This window comes from Monodelphis domestica, chromosome 3 (genome assembly GCF_027887165.1).
Source record: "Monodelphis domestica isolate mMonDom1 chromosome 3, mMonDom1.pri, whole genome shotgun sequence".
Classification (NCBI taxonomy): Eukaryota; Metazoa; Chordata; class Mammalia; order Didelphimorphia; family Didelphidae; genus Monodelphis; species Monodelphis domestica.
In genome coordinates, this window is record NC_077229.1 from 4,983,994 (window position 1) to 5,004,865 (window position 20,872).

Sequence of the window (20,872 nt, forward strand, 5' to 3'; positions counted from 1 at the left end):
AGGTAGAGTAAAAAGGCAAGGAATTTCAGAAGTTTATTGAGAGAATTCTTTAGACTCCCGTGTGGTCAGCCACAGTGTGATATCAAAATCACTTTAAAAGACTGATAATATATTAATTTAAGGTCACCAAGGAATTCAGCTATGTAATTCCTAAATGAAAACTCAAGTCAGCAGTCAACCTTTTGGAGTTTTTAATTACAAACAGGAGGACGAAAGGTATTAGAGAGAGAGAGAGAGAGAGAAAGAAAGAGAAAGGGGAGAGAAGGGAATAGGACTTAAATACCCCCTCTGTTTAGGCTGGGCCAAAAGGCCCAAGCCCTTAGATAGCTGAGGCAAAGAAAAGAGATCAGTCCCTATCACTCACGTGACCAAAATGTAGAAACAGTCTCAGGGGCCTCCACTCCCAGACTCCTTCAGAGCAAAACCTCTCAGAGCAAAACCTCCTCCAAGCAAAACCTCCTCAGAGCAAAAAACTCCTCCTCCGTCCTCAGACCCCGCTATCTTTAAGTCAACAATCTAAGTTCCCTCCCCTCAGTTCTCACATCTACCAATCACTGTCGATGTCTCCCCTGTGCCAATCGTGGCTCTAGCTTAACCCAGGACTGCCCAGAGGTCTGTTTCCTTTGCACATGTCTGTTGAAGGTCATATTCTCAAATAATTAAATCTTGATCTTTGCTATAGCCCTTCCTAAATCCTGTTACTCTTGAGTAGGGTGGAGATTGTAAGTTCCAAGACCTGGTTCTGTCATTCCAAGTATCTCTATTGTATCAATTCTAAAATCAATCATGACTCAAAGAACTTCCTGTTCTATGCTTAAGCATAGGTCAAAGCCCTTTCCATTGTTTAGCAAAAGGTTTCTGTCCTAAAGTAGTCTTAAGTAGGGAGGAGAAGGATCCTCCCATGCCAAGGGGTTTCACATTCCAATAGAGTTCTTAGTATCAGTAGGAAATTTTTTCAAGTATGAAATTTCCCAATGGGGAAATTTCCAACATTCATAAGTCTAAGAAATTTTAAGGTTTACACAACACACTGGCCTGGGAAGTCTTGATTCCAAAAGATTCTGATGGATTCCTTGTGCATCAAATCAACAAAGCTGAAACTTAATGGGGATAAATGTATATCCTTAGATTTGATTTCATGTTTACTTCACAAGATGAGGAAGGGGCATGGCTAGATGGCCATTGCTTTCAAAAGAACTTTTAAGATTAAAAAATAATTACTTTCTTACTTAGTATCACTTCTAAGATAGAAAAGCAGCAAGGGCTAGGTAATCAGGGTTAAGAGACTTGCACAGAGTCACACACCTAGGAAGTGTCTGAGGTCACATTTGCATCTAGTTCCCCCCAATTCCAGGTCTAGCACTCTAATGGGCTACCTGGTTGCCCCAGGACGTTAAGATTTTGCTGGATTGCAAGCTCAGTATGGGTCAATAGTATCACAACAGATCTGGCACTTCAAAATGCTAAAATCTAATAAGATTGAGAAAATAACTTGAAGATATAAAGAGGTGATGATAGTCTTGTACTCTGTCCTGATATGAGACTAGATCAAGAGCATTTTAACTAGGGACCACATTTTCAAAAGGGCATTAATAAACCCAGGAGACTCTAGAAAAGGGCTGTGAACAAATCTTTTTATGACCATTTGAAAGAAATATAAATTTTCAGGAGAAAATTGGGAGTTGGGGAGTGGAGAGACATTAGAGCTCATTTCAAAGTACCAACAACAATGGGGGATATCTCAAAGAGGCTTATACAAGTCAATGAAGGAAAAACTTCCCAATGTTTGGGCTCTTCCAGATATAGAATGTGAGTTATAGCTCACTAGAGGCCTTTAAGTAGATCCTGGATAACCTCTTGTCAAGGATACTGCAATGTGGTACTAATTCAGATCTAAATTAGACTAAATAGCCTCCATGTCCCTTCTAATTCAGAAATTTTAGAATTCCAGAAGGAATTTTATCTAGTTACTCAAATGCAATAAGATGCCATCTGCTGGGGGAAGCTGGGTAGCTCAGTGGATTGAGAGCCAGGCCTAGAGACTGGAGGTCCTAGGTTCAAATCTGGCCTTAAACACTTCCCAGCTGTGTGACCCTGGGCAAGTCACTTGACCCCCATTGCCTAGCCCTTACCACTCTTCTGCCTTGGAGCCAATACAGAGTATTGACTCCAAGACAGAAGGTGAGGGTTTAAAAAAAAAAAAAGATGCCATCTGCTATGCAGAAAAAGCCTTTTGACAAAATACAACACTCATTCCTATTGAAAACACTAGAAAGCATAGGAATAGAAGGGTCTTTCCTAAAAATAATAAACAGTATATATCTAAAATCATCAGCCAACATCATCTGCAATGGGGATAAACTAGATGCATTTTCAATAAGATCAGGAGTGAAACAAGGATGCCCATTATCACCTCTATTATTTGACATTGTACTAGAAACACTAGAAGTAGCAATTAGAGAAGAAAAAGAAATTGAAGGTATTAAACTAGGCAATGAGATGAAGCTATCACTCTTTACAGATGATATGGTCTACTTAAAGAATCCTAGAGAATCAACAAAAAAGCTAGTCAAAATAATCAACAACTTTAGCAAAGTTGCAGGATACAAAATAAACCCACATAAGTCATCAGCTTTTCTATATATCTCCAACACATCTCAGCAGCAAGAATTAGAAAAAGAAATTCCATTTAAAATCATCCTAGACATAATAAAATACTTAGGAATCTATCTGCCAAGACAAACACAGGAACTATATGAACACAACTACAAAACACTCTCCACACAATTAAAACTAGGTCTAAAACTGCTGGGAAAATTGGAGGACAGTGTGGGAAAGATTAGGTTTAGATCAACACCTCACACCCTACACCAAGATAAATTCAAAATGGGTGAATTACTTGAACATAAAGAAGGAAACTATAAGAAAATTAGGTGAACACAGAATAGTATACATGTCAGAAGGGAAGGGAGAGGCTTTAAAACCAAGCAAGACTTAGAAAGAGTCACAAAATGTAAAATAAATAATCTGGAATACATCAAATTAAAAAGTTTTTGTACAAACAAAACCAATGTAACTAAAATCAGAAGGGAAGCAACAAATTGGGAAACAATTTTCATAACAAAAACCTCTGACAAAGGTTTAATTACTCAAATTTACAAAGAGCTACATCAATTGTACAAAAAATCAAGCCATTCTCCAATTGATAAATGGGCAAGGGACATGAATTGGCAGTTCTAAAAAGTGCTCTACATCTCTTATAATCAGAGAGAATTCCATGGAGACTGGAACAACCTCCAGGAATTGATGCAGAGTGAGAGGAACAGAACCAGAAGAACATTGTACACAGAGACTGATACCCTGTGGTACAATCGAATGTAATGGACTTCTCCATTAGTGGCAATGCAGTGATCCTGAACAACTTGGAGGGATCTACGAGAAAAAACACCATCCACATTCAGAGGAAAAACTGTGGGAGCAGAAACACAGAAGAAAAACAACTGCTTGAATACATGGGTTGAGGGGAAATGGCTAGGGATGTAGACTCTAAATGAACATCCTAATGCAAACACCAACAACATGGAAATAGGTTTTAATCAAGGACACATGTAATACCCAGTGAAATTGCACATCAGTTACAGAAAGGGTGGGGGGAGGGGAGGGAGGGAAATAATATGATTCTTGTAACCAAGGAAAAATCTTCTAAATTGACTAAATAAATTAAATTTAAAAAAAATAGATGGGTGGTACTTGAGGGAAAAAAAGATGCCATCTGCTAAGATCACAGAACTGATTATTGTAAAAGTAAAAAGCTTCAATAACACATAGTCTCTGCCCTCAAAGAGCCTGGAATCCATAGAAATTACATTAACTAGAAAATAATGTATAAGAAAACTAATTTAAAAATAATAATAATAAAAGGCACCAATACAACCTTAAAATTAAATAGACATTCATTTACTGGGGGGACATGATGGGAAAAAAAAAAAGCTATTCTGAATTCTTTTTTATTATGCTGGCAGCAAACACTTAATATAATGCCTGGCACATAGTAGGCACTTAATGACTCAACTAGTAATTTGGTTAGAAAAAACAATGAAAAAAAGTCCTCAAATTACATATAAGTACACCACCCCTGGGTTTACAGGAAAGAGTTATGGTGGTTTGGCTTTAAAAATCTTGGGGAGATAGCAATAAGGGGCATTCCAGTCAAAGGTAATATCCTAAGGAAAGGTAGGAAGGTATAGGATATATTAATAAGACTGAAAATGATCCAAGTTGGGTTGTACCACAGATTTTCCAGAGGTTGTATCATGAAGACTGGAAGACAGAAAATAGTATCTGATGCAGGAGGAACTTAAATCTTAGTCAAAGGAGTATGAAAATCATTCTGTAAATATTTGAGAAAGACAAAGATTTTTGAGCAAATTAGTCATGATTAGATCCTAAGGAAGATTAATCTGTTAATGTTGGGGGCATCAAAGGGAAAAGGGAGATAAGGAATGGGGCTGCTGCAGTGGTCCAGAGAGGTCTTCTTGAAGGTTTGCATTTAGGATAGCTATTGGGAAAAGAGAGGAAAACAAAGAAGTAAGAGTTATTCAGTAGATGTTAGTAAGTAAGAGTAGGCAAGAGACACAGAAGGATTAAAAAGAACATCAAGATTATGAACATGAGATACAGAGTGTGAAACAGGGTGCCAACATAGAAATCAGATGTACAACAGGCAAGTGATAATGGTAGTGTAAAGCCAGAGCTGCTTGGAAGTCATACACGAAGCCTTGTAACTAAATTGGATCCCAGAAAACACAATAGACAAAATAATAAAGCCAAAGTAAAAAAAGAAAACTTGTCAGTGGTGTCTTAGAACAGCCAAAACTGGGAGACTTTGAAGACAAAGGAAAAGGGAATATCTAGAAAGGATCTGAAGGGTGTTCAATTGTATCTAGAAATTCAGGAAAAAGATGTAGTAAGTCCATTATGAAGTGATTACAGCCTTTTTAGAGCAAGACTAGTCAAAGAAGTTGACCATTCACTGGAAGGCACTAAAATGGGGGGGGGGGTAATAAGGAACTTGAAACAATAGGTACAGCTAGTTTTTTCAAGAAATTTAGCAGAAAAGGAGAGAAAAGCTGACATGGCAGCTGGATGTGTCAAGGACTGAAGAGAAAAAGGGTTATGATAGGCAGACAACACATACACATGGCTTAACCAGCTATGAAAGCTGTAGGAGAAATGGTTGGAATATTACTAAAAACTGCTGGTATTCACATAACACAATGAAGTCAGCTAATCACTTTTATAAATGTAAAAATTAAATTATATCTCCACTAATAAAATACTATATTTTATGAGGTTTATTAAGGATCATTAGAAATCAAGGAATAAAGAAGATACAAAATAAAACCACATGCCCATGGCTGATTAGCTCACTCAAAATCCCCGCACTTAGCTTACCACTATACTTGCTACATCATTACAATGTTACTGCCAGTTAAATACAATTGTGATCTTGCCTATATGGAGACTCAGGTGAGATTATAGGGAATTCTGGGAAATACCAAGGACTTCTGGGGATTGAAGTCTAGAGTTCAAAATCTCCATTTTTACATTCTCCCCCCCCCCCAACCGGATCTTGTAAACATATGTGACAAGGAAATCACTTTAAAAGACTGATATATATTAATTTAAGGTTGCCAAGGAATTCAGCTACGTAATTCCTAAATGAAAACTCAAGTCAGCAGTCAACCTTTTATAGAGTTTAATTACAAACAGGAGGAAGAAAGGTATTAGAGATAGAGAGAGAGAGGGAGAGAGAAAGGGGAGAGAAGGGAATAGGGCTTAAATACCCCTTCTGTTTAGGCTGGGCCAAAAGGCCCAAGCCCTTAGATAGCTGAGGCAAAGAAAGGAGATCAGTCCCTATTACTCACGTGACCAAAATGGAGAAACAGTCTTAGCGGCCTCCACCTCCAACTTCCTTCAGAGCAGCACAACCTCTCAGAGCCAAAAAACTCTCCAACCAACCCTCCGTCCTCAGACCCCTCTATCTTTAAGGAAACCATCCAAGTTCCCTCCCCTCAGTTCTCACATCTACCAATCACTGTCCATCATTTTCCCTGTGCCAATGGTGGCTCTAGCTTAACCCAGGTCCGCCCAGAGGTCTCTGGCTTTGCACATGTCTGTTGAAGGTCATATTCTCAAATAATTAAATCTTGATCTTTTGCTACAGCCCTTCCTAAATCCTGTTACCCTGAGTAGGGTAGAGATTGGAATAATTAAATTTTGATCTATGCTGCAGCTCTTCCTAAATCCTGTTAGGACTGAGTAGGGTGGAGATTGTAATTTCCAAGACCTGGTTCTGTCATTCCAAGTATCTCTATTGTATCAATTCTAAAATCAATCATGACTCAAAGAACTTCCTGTTCTATGTTTAAGCATAGGCCAAAGCCCTTTCCATTGTTCAGCAAAAGGTTTCTGTCCTAAAGTAATCTTAAGAAGGGAGGAGGAGGAACCTCCCATGCCAATGGGGTTCACATTCCAATGAGTTCCCACTCTCAATAGGAAATTTTTCAAGTATGAAATTTCCCAATGGTGAAATTTCCAACATTTATAAGTCTAAGAAATTTTAAGGTTTACACATACCAGCTAGGAAATTACAATAATTTGAGGATACAAGGAAACAAGAACAAAACCAATGATTACTAGGTACATTGACAAAAAGCCAGTTAGGGGACAGTCCCCTTTGGCATGACTGTACATTCAAAACAAATGCATTCAAACCCCACACAGTTCAAATCACCACATCCCAAAGTTCACTCTGGATCTGTTCTCCAAACAGTTCACTTTCTGGATTTGGAGAGGTAGCATGTTTCTTAACCTAAAATTACTCTCAAAAGGAATTTAAACTTTTCAATTTAAAATAATAATTATACATATAGGTTATAACTTAATTGATCTGCATAGTCACTCTATGCATTTGCAGGTATTATTAATCCCATTCTACCACTGAGAAAACTTTTCCATTCAAATAAAATAAATGTCAGTAATGGGATTGGAACTCATATCTTCTAGGCTTCTATTTCTATACTCTCTGGATTTAAGAAATATGAATAACATCTGGAACAAGTGAGAAGGGTAGCATTAAGGATGCCAGAATATCAAAGATGCCAAAAAAGGAATTGGCTTGCTCCTGCTGTGTGCCAGTGGCAATGTACTAAGTTCTGAGGACACAAAAAGACCAGAAGGGGGAAAAAAAGAGAGCAATGATGACATAGAAATAAATTTGAGGGGGGATTTCCCCATTATTTGCATCTTTCCTGAGATAAGGTTCATCTGAGAGTGGTTTGCTCTGTGTGGTGGCTGTGATTGTTGTCTCTCTGGTCATGATTAAAGACATGTTTTATATATATACATATATATTTAATAAAAGAAAGAAAATTGAGGGAGTGACCTCCTACTATATACACACACCCACTGAAAAAATCTGCAGTAAGTCTTGACACTGGATGTAGAAGTTGTCTGGAAACTAGAGAAGAAAAGATTTAGAATGGTTATAGGAATTTAAAGAATTTGCTTCATCTACAGTTTCTTTTTAATATGCATTCTAGAATTTTCAGCAAAGTGTATGACTAAAATCCTTTTGATTTTCATTATATTTGCTAAGTTTTTCTCCAAAATGCAGTCTCTGATGACAAGTGAGATGTGACCTTTGGCGGAAGGCCTTTCCACACTCACGACATTCATATGGCTTCTCTCCAGTATGAATCTTGAGGTGGAAAGTAAGAGATGAACAGTGTCTAAAGGTCTTCCCGCATTCATTACATTCATAGGGTTTCTCTCCAGTATGAATTCTGTGATGAGAAATAAGGGATGAGCTGTGTCTAAAGTTCTTCCCACAGTAATTACATTCATAAGGTTTCTCTCCAGTATGAATTCTCCGATGTCCAAGAAGTTGTATACTTTGGCCAAAAGTTTTCCCACATTCGTTACATTCATAAGGTTTCTCTCCTGTATGAATCCTGTGATGAGAAGTAAGGGATGAACAGTGTCTAAAGGTCTTCCCACATTCATTACATTCATAGGGTTTCTCTCCTGTATGAATTCTGTGATGAGAAGTAAGGGATGAGCTGTATCTAAAGGTCTTTCCACATTCATTACATTCATAAGCTTTCTCTCCAGGAGGAGTTACCTGATGATCAATAAGTTGTAGGCTCTGGGAGAAGCATTCCCCACAATTATCAGATTTATTCTGTTTCTCTTCAGAATGAATCCTGTGATATGAAGCAATGGATGAATCAAGGCATATCGATTTCCCACATTCATCGAATTCACAAAGTTTCTCTCCAGTACAATTTCTTTGATATTCCATAAAAGTAGAATTATGGCTGAAAGATTTTTCATATTCATTATGCTTGGAAAGTATCTTCTTTAAGTATATATCACTGTTTCTTCTTAGGTCTGAATTGAGTGAGTAGCTTTTTTGATCTTTATTATACTTGTAGAGACTTTTTCCTATTTGTTTTCCCTGGTGTGAAGAATGGACTGGCCATAAACCAAACCACTTGTTATAGTTGTTGCTCTTCACTGCATTCAACGAGTTCTTTTGGATAATTTTTACTCGAAAATGTTTCTCTTCATTGTTCTGCTTCCTCTTTAATCTGGCTGTACATTCACATGATTTTCCCAATTTGGAGTCACAGATGCCTTCACTTGAGAGTCTTTCCAGGGATAACAGATCCATAGAAATGCCCATCTTGGGAATTTTAGGCCTCATCTCCCAGGCTGAAAAAAATAAGTCATGTCACAATCTTCTATCATATGATTAAGTACTGTCATCTGTATCTCCTCAAAATAAAACTTCAAATGACTAGTTAAACAAAACAATTACCATAGGTTGCTAGCATTATTTGCAATGTTTAAAAGGCTTTCTCAAATAGCATCAGAATGGTCTTGTAAGATAGCAAGGTCACTTGTTTCATTTTCTAAATGAGGAAACAGACTCAATGCACCAGTGTACCTATCTTCCCACAAACCCTCCAAAATTGACTTCTGTCATCTTTGCTAGCAAGATATCAGATGAAACCTCAAAGTTCTTTTGATTTTCATTTCTCATTTTTTAGCGATTTGGAGCATTTCCTCATATACTTAATAAATTTGCAATTCTCCTGTGAGCTATTTGTTCCTATTCTGTACCTAGTTACCTATTAGGGAATAGATTTTGGCCTCGTATATATTTAATGTGAGATAAAGATATATAGATATGCCTGTTAATTGTTTGTATATCATAAATATCAAACCCACAGCAGAGAAATTTAATACAAAGTCTATCATTGTCATTTGACTATTTCTCTTATCCATTAATTTTGTCTGTGAAAGTTTTCAATTTCATGTCATCAGAGTTGTCTACTTTATCTTTTATAATATGCTTTCCCTTGTTTGGTTAAGAATACATCTCTAACCCACAGCTAACATTTTATTATATGAATATTCAGGTGTATGTCTTTTAAATTTATTGTAAAATATGGTATAAGATATTGATTTGAGCATAATTTCTACCAGTCTGCTTTTCCATTCACCCAGAAATTCTTATCAAAAATGGAGTCCTTTAACTTATGGCTTGTATTTTATCAAACACTAGGTTATTGAGTTCCATGATTTCTGATTCTCCTTCATCTGCCATGTTTCATTGATTTACTCCTTTCTTTCTTTGCCAGTAACAAAACGCTTTGACGACCCCAGTTTCATGATATAGTTTGATATCTGAAAGTACTATTCTGCCTTCCATTCCTATCTTTTTTTAGTTATTTCCCTTGATAACACAGATCTTCAAAAGACCAGCTGAGCATCCTCATCCACCTTGTTTCTCTCACTCACTTGTGCATCCGCATCTTAGGCCTTTTTCCTCTGGCATCCAAGGTGCTTTTCCTTGCTCCAACTTGGAAATCACATCTGGTTTGGAAATGGCAAACCCTGCTCAGAAGAAACAGCAAAGCACTGGAGTCAGAGAGCTAACTTGGAAAACCAGTCTTTATTTTAGGAACAATGGGAACAGTAGGAACCCCCAGAGAACTCTACAAAAGACCTCTGGGGCTATTCTCTACTGCATCCCCAAAGAAGAAAATGGAAAGAGTTTGAAGAATAGATTTGAGCGTGAAGAAAATTAGGTCAGTGGGCCCAAACCCTGACAAAGGATTGTAATCTGCCCTAGGTTTTTAGGAGAGTCTCTCACCCGGGAGAACAGTAGAATAGATACAACTTAAGGCAATGTGAGCAAGCCACCCAGCTTCCACGTATACAAAACAACCAATGTTTATGTGAGGCAGAAGTACCAGGCCTCATACCCACAAATGTTTCAGGAAGTAGCTATGTCAAACAAGTGACTATGGGAGGAAGCAAAGACCATCTAAAGGCCATGTTCTAAGTCCTAGTGGGAGTTATTCTTACCCAGGTCAACAAGATTCCTGTAGTTCTCCAACATCACTTCTTGGTATAGCTCCTTCTGAGAAGGGGCCAGATGCCCCCATTCCTCCCAGGAAAAGTCCACAGCCACATCACTGAATGATACTAATTCCTGAAACAGCACATACATACGAGGTTACTCAAGGATCATACCTCTTATTCACCCAGAAAGATAGGAGTGAAATTGGTAGAAATTGTTAGGAACAGATCCCTCACTTCCTTGGCACCTAGGTTTATATTCATTTCTGAACCAGGGAACCAAACAGTAATCCTCAATGTGCTCCAAAAGGTCTGAGCTCATCAAAGTGGACATTCACTTTAGCCATGCAGATCACCACCCATCCCGAGCTGTCTAACCCATGTGACTCTTTTCCATATCCTCCCTTAAACTAGCTAACCAATAGTTGGTAAACATTTATTAAGCACTTACTATGTTTTAGGCACTGTGCTGTCTAGGGATGCCAAAAGAGATATTTTCAAGGAGCCAACAATCTAAGAGAAGTCAGGGAAGGCTTTCTGTAAAAGGTGGGATTTTAGTTGAGACTTAAAGGAAGCCAGGGAGGTCAGTAGTCAGTGTAAATAATAGACTCGAATACAGGACTACAATCCCCACAAGCCTTTGCTCTACTTCCCCAAAATGCTTTGTAATCTCACAGGAATTCTGAGGTGGGCCGAGATGGAGGAAGGATTTAAGCTGGTGGCAAAGGTCTTGTCCAGTCTCTTGGACTTCCGCTTTGGGGCAGGCGTGGTTTTTTTTTCATAATGTAGGTGAGGTTGTGTCTAGGCCTCTCTATGGCCTGGACATGTGTCTCTTATCCTGTATTTTCTTTAATCCTTAATCTTCAATAAACCTCTAAAAAATATAATACTCCTTGCAGAGAGAAACTAATTTATACCTCCCCAGTTGCCTAATATTCCTAAATTTTAATCTTTACAGTTTTGGTGACCACTAGATTGGATGAGAAATTCTCAAATTTTTTAGCCTAGATAATGATTTTTTTAAAGCCACGGTTCTCCGAGATGCTCTTTAGAAAACCATCGGCTCCTGCTTCTGCTCCTGGCCTCTCACCTGGTGCCCGAACTCCCGGCCCTACCCACCCCGGCGGTCTATTTCTCACCCATCTGGCCTCCGACCCAGATGGCTCATCACCCCAGCCCCAGACCCACAAGTGTGACCCCAGCCGGCTCATCACCCAGATCCTTGGAGCAGATTGCTGAGGACTCATTGCAACCACCTGGTAACAGTATTGGTCACGTGGGCAGAAGGGAGAGAGGAGAGGGAAAGGAGACCGGGTAATTTTCCCTTAGGCTAAGCCTCTGAGCAAACAGCTCCACGTGGACTGGGGCAGGAGGAGGGATCATATCAGGGGAGAGGAGAAAGAGAGACTAGAGGAGAAGAAACAGATTTTTTCAAACAGAAACTTAAAAAGCAATGGGCTATTTAAAAGGATTTTTGACTGTTCTGGTAATTTCATTGATTTCACCTGCATGCCAGAAGAAACATTCAGCCCAAAGATTCAACTTTGAATTTGCAAATGGGTGGCTCAGGGAACTGAGAGCATGGTCCTGGGTTAAAATCTGGCCTCAGATTCTCCCCAGCTGTGGGGCGCTGAGCAGATCAATAGCCTTTACTACTCTACCTTCGGACAATAGACATTTAAATGGATAATTAAAAACAAACAAACAAACAAAAAAACCCACCCAAGGAACTTTGAAGAGACTAAAGGCTATATATTCTAAGGCTTTTCAGACTCCAATGGTTTATAAAAAATCTCTGTATTCTATTGCATTTTTTGTTATGGTTTAACTTTGTGACTTTAAGTTCATATATTACTGGATTCAATATTATTCTGCTTGAACTGAAGGTTGATTGAATTTATTTTGAATGTGCTGAGTTTTAAAAATTCTGTTGTTTTTCCACTATAACTGTGTTGAACAAATATTATTGTGAATAAGCCCATATATGAAGAAACAGCTTTTTTCTATTTTGCTGAGGATAGATGGACTTCAGAACTGGTTATAATTGTATTAACAACCTTTGGAAATTTTAATGTGCTAAATACCTCAAATGATTTGATTTTAAGGGTTTTTTAAATATGATTTTTGGAATTTTTTTTTAACAATCTGGTTATTTTTGCCTGCCCCTACCACGAGGTAAGGCCCATTAGCTGAAGTGAAATACATTTTATAACCCCCAACCTTCCCGCATTTCTAAATATGTGAATGGAAGTTGGGCAGTTAATCTCAGGGCATTTGTATCCCTAAAAGCCTCCAAAAGGAGCACCCCTTTATTTATACTCTTCAGCTCACTATTTAACTTCCACCAGAATGATATATAGATTTCTTGATTATGTTCTTAGCCCAAGATGAGTTTTACTTTGTTTAAAAATATGTTTATTACCAAGGTTGAAAGATTGCTATGTTTGTAAAAATTGTGACAAATGTCCATCAATTCACAGGTTTGAAAAATGTCATACAGCAACTTATGTGAAATATGATCGTGTGTTTGTTTGCTATTGTAATTAATTGGGCTATTGAGAATTTTGGGGATATTGATAACTACATATTTGTACTACTGTATTTTTAAAAAATGAAAAAATGTTAACCTTGTTCAATTCATTTGCCTTCTACTCACAGTGATCATGGCCAGATATTAAGAGAAAATGGATCTCATTTTTGGTGAGAAAGCCTTGAATTTTATATTTTCTTAGCTGACACAGAGTGTCAATGATTATAAGCTATATTTTTGAATTTTTTAAAGCTCTTTTATTATTATATTTTCTTGCACGTGCAATATACTTTTTCAGTTTTTTTTATTATTTTTTCTCTCCTTTTTATATTTGAAACACATGTCACCAGCATTAAGATTTTCTTTAACTTCTTGACTTTTCAGTGCTACAAGTTTGAAATACATTTGTCAGAGCATGCCCAAAAAGCTTGTGACTCTAAAAATGATGCCACTAATTATTTAAAAGAAATTATGGGACTTTGCTTAATGATTCTGTCTGATTCCAGGACAAGATATACACACAAGAGCCATTGCACAGAGCCAAAGAAAGGCCAATCCAGGATGGATTGATGCACTTCTAGGCCAATACAAAGGTCTTGAACCTAGTGTGAAGACTCGAGGTTACTGTGTTTATCATTGCTAGACATAGGCTTTCCTTGTGTCCACACTCACTCTGAAGATACTCACAGACGAGTATCCCCAAAACCTTGGCTCCTACTTGGCTTCTATAATCTGGTCCCTTCCTTTTCTGCCTCTCATAGTGTGGTACCTTTCTGTAGTCCTGGCTATTGACTGGGTAAATGCATCATTACTTAGATCATTTTGATTGGGCCCTGATTGAAGGACCTGTTATAGATTTATTTTTCTTCTACTTGGAATTTTTACACATAAGACTTTGAGAGTCTATATTTTCATCCAGAAAGTTTTCTTTTCTTTTTGATTTTTCCGATGTCTTTTTAATATCTCTTGCCAATTGATTCATATACCTCATACCTCAGCCATGCATCCCTAACTGATTCTGTATCTTTCAATCACCCACAACATGGGGAAATGTTAAAAAAAAAATATTATTGTAAATTGCAAAGTTTAAATTCCTTTTGAGAAGAATTTTAGGTAAAGAAGATGCTACATCTCTGAATCCAGAACTGAACTGTTGGAGAAGCCACCATGAAGAAGCCTCCAGACCACAAGCTGCACAAGATCAAAATGAACTTTGGGTGTGGTTGATTGAACATTTATTTGTATGTATACTTTCATGCCAAAGTGAACTGCCCCCTAACGGGCTTTTTGTCAATGCATTCAGCAATTATTGTTTTTATTCTTTTTTTTCTTTTTTTCTCTTATCCTCACATTATTGTAATCTTTTAAGTTGATTATGTTTTTATGATCCTTTTGGGGAAAAATTAATTTTTCCAAAAATGATCACACGGAGAAATGTAAATAATAGACTCAAATACAGGACTACAATCCCCACAAGCCTTTGCTCCACTTCCCCAAAATGCTTTGTAATCTCACAGGAATTCTGAGGTGGGCCGAGATGGAGGAAGGATTTAAGCTAGTGGCAAAGGTCTTGTCCAGTCTCTTGGACTTCCGCTTTGGGGCAGGCGTGGTTTTTTTTCATAATGTAGGTGAGGTTGTGTCTAGGCCTCTCTATGGCCTGGACATGTGTCTCTTATCCTGTATTTTCTTTAATCCTTAATCTTCAATAAACCTCTAAAAAATATAATACTCCTTGCAGAGAGAAACTAATTTCTACCTCCCCAGTTGCCCAATATTCCTAAATTTTAATCTTTACAGTCAGACTGGAGGAAGGAGAGTTTCAGATATTTTCAGAGAGAATACCTGGAGCTGAGAGGCATTTATGAAACAGCCAGGAAGTCAATGTCACTGGATTAAAGACCGTGATTTGGGAATCGGGGTATAAAAAGACTGGAAAGGCAAGAGGGATCTAGGATATGAAGGTTTTTGAATACCAAACAGAGAGTTTTGTATTTGTTCCTGGAGGCAATAGGAAGTCACTTGTATTTAGTGAGTAAGGAGATGATATGACCCACAGTTTAGAAAAATCACACCAGTGGTTGAATGCAGAATGATTTGGATTGGGGACAGAAGACCTGTAGTAATCAAAGTATAAGGTGATGAGATCCTGTACCATTGTATTTTAATTTAAAATCCAAGATTTTTTATTTTTTTTGAGATTGTATTTCTATAAAAATTCAAGATTTTAATTTTTTGTTCAAGAAAAGATCTTCAAGGAAGAAGCTAGCTAACTCCTATATCCAGAGAATGAACTGTTGCAGAAAGATGCCAGGAAAACCACACTACATCAAGAAGATCAAGAATGAACTTTGGATGTGGTTGATTGAACTGAAGTTTGATTGAACATTTATTGTAAATGTACACTTTTATGGCAAAAGGGACTGCCCCTAATTTGGCTTTCTGTCAATTCGCCTAGCAAAACATTGGTTTTTCTTTCTTTCTTTTCTATTTCCTCCCTCACTACTCTAATTTCCTCTTAAGAAAATTGAATGTCGTATACATCTGTAGTTTGAAGTGCATTTAGGACTACAAGATGATTATGTTAAAATGATCAATGGGGAGACTAGTCTCCCAATGATCATATCTTAAAACTGCTCAAACTCTACCTTAAAATATTTGGTTAAGTCTATCTCCATTTAAACAATGGAGGTACTTGGTCAGGAATGTATTGAGAACTTAACCTTACTCCACTCATATTTAGGCATACCTTAAGGGGAAGATAAAGTTGTAAAACTCCTTACTGAACAATGAAAAAGTACTTAACCCATACTTATAGTGAGGCAAAAGCCCTTAAGCTAGGTCTATTTTTAGATCTAATACAAAAGGGTACTAAGTACCTATAAAGGTTAAATTAATCACTAAAAGGGCAAGCTTAGCAAAGAGATGTGAAATACTCAGAAGTTTTAGTCTACCCAGAGAAGGTGATAACAAGATGTGAATTAAGAAGGTGATAACAAGATGTGAATTAAGAATGATCAGTCCTTTGGAAAACGTCTACTGTGATTGGTAGATGTGAAAATTTAGGGGAGGTGACATAGGAGAAAATTCTCTTTAAAAGGAGCTGTCTGAACCAGTTCAGGGAAGTTCGAGTTAGTTCAGCTTTGGTAGCTGAGTTGGAGCTCAGACTAGTTGGAGTAGCTGGGTCTCTGAACACTAGAGTTTTGCTTGGAAAGATCTTGTGGTGAGTGATTAAAGACTGACTTAGTTTCTCTCTCAAAGAGAAAGGCCTAGGCCATTGGCCTAGACCCTAGCCTTTTCCTATTTCCTCTTACTCTGTCTCTTTCCCTTTTCTTAATTCCTTCATTTATATTAATTAAAATCTCCATAAAACCCAGTTGACTTGGGTATTTCATATTTGGGAATTTTTCCCATGGCGACCACTTATTTTTTATTTAAATCAAGACACTAAAAATTATCTTTATGCTTTTGGCAATTCAAAGTCTTGAACCCATATTTTCTCGGTCACAGTTTATGGCAACCACTCTTTTGTCTGTAACACCAGAGAGGAGACAGTGTCACAAGAGAGACGGGGATATATATGAAAGATGTCAGATCTTGGAAATATTTTTGATTTGGGAAAGTAAGAGATATGAAGTGTTCAGGATAGCTTCTAGGTTGTAAGACTGAGAGACTGAGAAAATAAGAGTGGCCTCTCCAGTAACAGGAAAGGTAGGAGGAGGAGTGTTTTAGGGAAAAAGATAAGGAATTGTTTTGGACATAATGCATTTATGATGCTAAATGGACAGTCAGTTTGAGACATCTGAAAGGCCACTTGAGATGCTTCAAGACTGGAGGTCAGCAAAGAGACTGAGGCAAGAAACAAAGATTTTAGAATCACAGGCATAGATGGTCCATAGAATGGCTAAGATCACCATGTCAAGTTGTATAGAGTGAGAAAAGAAGGACTCAGGACAGAACCCCAACGTGATGGTGATGGAATACTATTGTGCTAAAGAGAATAATGAAATGGAGGAATTCCATGGAAACTGGAATGATCTCCAGGAACTGATGCAGAGTGAAAGGAGCAGAACCAGGAGAACAATGCACACAGAGACCAATACACTATGGCACACACAGTCGAGCATAATGGACTTCTCTACTAACAGCAATGCAATGATCCAGGACAATCTGAGGGACTTATAAGAAAGAATGTATCCACATCCAAAAAAAAAAAAACTGTGGGAGTAGAAATGCAAAAGAAAAACATGATTGATCACATGGTTCAATGGGGATATGACTGCTGATATAGACTTTAGTGATCACTCTATTGCAAATATTAAGAATATGGAAATAGGTCTTGATCAATGATACATGTAAAACCCAGTGCAACTGCTCATTGGCTGGGGGCGGGGGGGGGGGGGGGGGGAATAAAGGGAAAGAACACGAATCATGTAACCATGGAAAAAATACTCTAAATTAATTAATTAAATGCATTTTTTTTAAACCTGGAAAGACTTAAATGAACTGTTGCAAAATGAAGTGGACAGACCAGGAAAAGACTGCACACAGCAACAACAAAATTGTATATAATCAACTATGGAGGGCAACTACTATCAGTCCAAAGGACAAAGATGAAAAATACTATCCACTGCCAGAGAAAGAACTGACGGGCTTTGAATGCAGAGCAAAGCATTTTTAAATTTCTTTTTCTTCATTTTTTTTTGTATGTGTGATATATGTCTTCTTCCACAACAAGATGAATATGGAAATCTGTGTTGCATGATAACACATGGATAACCCATATCAATTTTCTTTTCATCTCAGAGAGGGAGGAGGAGAATGAGGGAGAGAGTTTGGATCATAATGTATCAGAAAGCTAATGTTAAAACTGTTCCTAAAGGTAAGGAGGGGTACAATAAAAATATTACTGGAGGGGAAGGAGGGGAAAAAAGAGAACCCCAACCTGAGGAGGTGACATGATCAGACCTACATTGCAGAATGGATTGGACAGGGACAGATTTGAGGCAATAAGACCTGCAATCTTGCTATGGTTAGAGGACACGATCAGGAGAAGATCCAGCAAAGGAGTCAGAGAGGTAGGAGAAGCAGCAGAAGAGAAGGGGGTCCTGAAAACCTAGAGAGAAGAGAATATCAAGGAGGAGGAGTGGTCAGCAGTGTCCAAAGCTGCAGAGAGGAGGAAAATGAAGAGGTCACTGGATCTGGCAACTCCGAGATTGGAAGCCAGATGACGTAAAAGAGAGAGAGGAATTTAGCTCCAAAGGGCAGAAGGCCCAGGCTAACAGAAGTGATGGGGGACACGGGGGCCCGCTTGTAGGCAGCAGAGGATGGGCCAGCCGGGAAGGAGAGACTGAGGAGAAAGGAGAGTAGCGATGACAGAGAGATCTGCTGGAGGGGATGGGTTTGAACAAGTTGGGCCGCTGAGGTCCATCCTATGCTGGGGCACCCTTTGGGGGCGCCTCCTTCCAATCCTCGGGATGGTGACGATCTGGGGCCGGGGCACCCTATGCCAGCCGGCGGCCTTGCCACCTATTATCTCCGAGGCTCGGTCCGAGGAGTGGTCTCCATCTGGGGCTTGTCTTGGCCTCTTCCACTCCCTACTCCGCCCTCAGGTGATTAAGTGTCATCCCTGAAGCGGCCCCCACCCCGCCCCGGTTCAGACGGAACAGAAGAGACCCTCCTCGGGCAGACCGAGGCTCCCCGGCGGACCCCTCCGAGCCCTGCCTGGACTTGGGTCCAACCCCGCGCCCCACAGCGCTTCTTCCCGCTGGGCATCGACCGCCCCTCACCTGCGGGGCCCAGGCAGTCAGGTGCTCGGGGCCCACCATGTCTTCCTGCTGCTCCGGGTCCGGCTTCGAGGAGGGCGGATCTGGGGAGCGGAAGGGTGCAAAGGCTGCAAACGGCGGGGGACAGCCGGACCACGCCGGGGATAAAGGCTCCCGGGGGTCGGAGAAGGAGAAAGTGGCCCGGCTGGCCTTCTCGAGCCGTCCGGGACTTGTTCTGTACTGCTGGACACGCCCCTGACCCGACGAATGGGCAGAGGTGGACGGCGCACGCGCAGATGTCTTCCCAGCTCACGCTCCTCCCAGCTCCAACTCCCGAGCCCAGACGAGGCCGCAGGGCTCTACCTAGGTCCCAGGCTACGAATGAGGAAGGAAAGGAAGCAGCTCAGATTAAACTGGGGCAAAGATCGTTGAGGGCGGTGCAGAGAAAGGAACACGATCGGAAGTGACGTAAGCCGCGTAGGAGGAAGTGACCGAAGGCGTGAGAGGACACATTACAGACGAAAAAAAGGCTTCTGTGCGCATGCCCAGGAGCAGATCCTCCCCTTCACTACAGAAGTGCAAACAGGGCGGAGCCTAGAGACTAGACCCTGCTCCTTCTAAACTCTTCACACACTGGCTCCGCGCCTAGAGCCGGGGCTTCCCTCATCCTGGGGTACCTGGAGGGAGCCAGAGCTGCCAAGGAAGGGCTCCTCGCTGGCCCCGTAGAAGGACAGAGCAGCAGCGTCCACCTGGGTGAACCCGATGGTGTGGGGTCCCCGGGAAGGTCTCAGGGAGCGTTGGCCTCACCCTTGCTCCAGTGACCCCGGTTGCACTCTCCTATGGTGGTCACACAGAGCCTACCCTAGAGGCGCGCCGTCCGACCCTTCACTCCCCTCCCCCCCGTCCCGGGATGGTCTTCCACGAGCCTTTTCCATGTCCATGTCTAGGGCAGAACTCGCTTTCTGCCGCTCTCCCTCCTTCCTCAGTCGTCTCCCTGCTGAGGGGAGACCTCTGGGCTGGAATGACGTCAGCTCCGCTGTGTCCTCTTATAAAAGATACTGATTCACTTCCAGGAGAACGTGGGATTTGGTCCACTCCACTCCTGCCTAAGGCATGAGCTCCTCAAGGGCGGGGTCTGTTCTTTGTTCCACCTGTATTAGGTGGCTCCTTTGCTGGGTTGTTTATGGTCATTGGAGGTGCTGGGCAAACACACCGAGCAATAAGGTAATGGGGAGACAGAATTCTTTCCCTCCTCCTCCCCCACCAACTTCGGCTCTTTTTCAGTTGGAAATCAAGCTGGGATCAGAATGGGTAAGTTGACGGACATTTTAACAGATAACTCACTCTCTAAAATACTAGAAAGGGGGATTTATTTTAAAGGAAGGAGGGGTAAAGGGAATCTGGATGGGAGAGAGGGACTTTAGGATTTCCCTAATCTATTATAAATCTCAAGATGAATTGGTAAAGTTGTATAGTCTTTAAGAGGGATATTATTAACAGCTTTCAAAGGTCTTCAGAGCAAAGCTCCAAATCTGTCAGAGAGAAGCAAATAACCAGAAAGGCCGGGAAATCTCCTTTGGCTCTTTCTCCCAAAGTCCCAGGAAAAAGAGTGAGTAAGAAGCAGTTTGTTTAACTGCCTTCTCTAGGCCACATTCTTCTCTGGAATTTTCCTTGATGGACAGATCTTCAAGCTTCCATTCATTGCTTCTGCTTTTCCAGGTTTTCTGTAGCATTAATCCCTTACACACCTTACATCAGCAGTTCCTTAGACAGAGGTTGGCCCAAGGTGGGCCATTTGTGCCCATGTGATGAATGATTAATCTTCCTTGCTCTTAAGATTTTTAATCCTTTACTCCTTAAGTAAATTTGATAATTCCCACAATTTCCTTTTTACCAGTGGCTTATAAACATGAATTTAGAAATTTGGAAAAAGAAATCATTTAGATACTTATGTTGTTCTTCATTATTTAAACCTATTTATTCTTAGGGGACAGTCAGTTGTTTCTGATTTGTCACTTGCTAGCAAATGCCAGTCACAGAACATTCCTGGTTGCTAAAATTCTAAAGACTAAGAAGGGTGGAGTACATCTAAAATTCACAAATCTCAATAATATTCCATAATAATCATATATCATAACTTGTTTAG

At 39.8% G+C, this 20,872-nt stretch overlaps 1 protein-coding gene across 1 annotated transcript; it reads right to left on the reverse strand.

Moving 5' to 3' along the window:
• Positions 1 to 174: 174 nt before the first annotated feature.
• LOC103098608 (zinc finger protein OZF-like) lies at positions 175 to 20,338 on the reverse strand. The gene is made up of 4 exons (XM_007490229.3): positions 18,751 to 20,338; positions 10,441 to 10,567; positions 9,871 to 9,966; positions 175 to 8,778 (listed from the first exon to the last, which is right to left on the reverse strand). Exons 1-4 carry the CDS (start codon positions 18,787 to 18,789, stop codon positions 7,610 to 7,612), a joined length of 1,431 nt encoding a protein of 476 aa, XP_007490291.1. The 5' UTR covers positions 18,790 to 20,338; the 3' UTR covers positions 175 to 7,609.
• Positions 20,339 to 20,872: the final 534 nt, after the last annotated feature.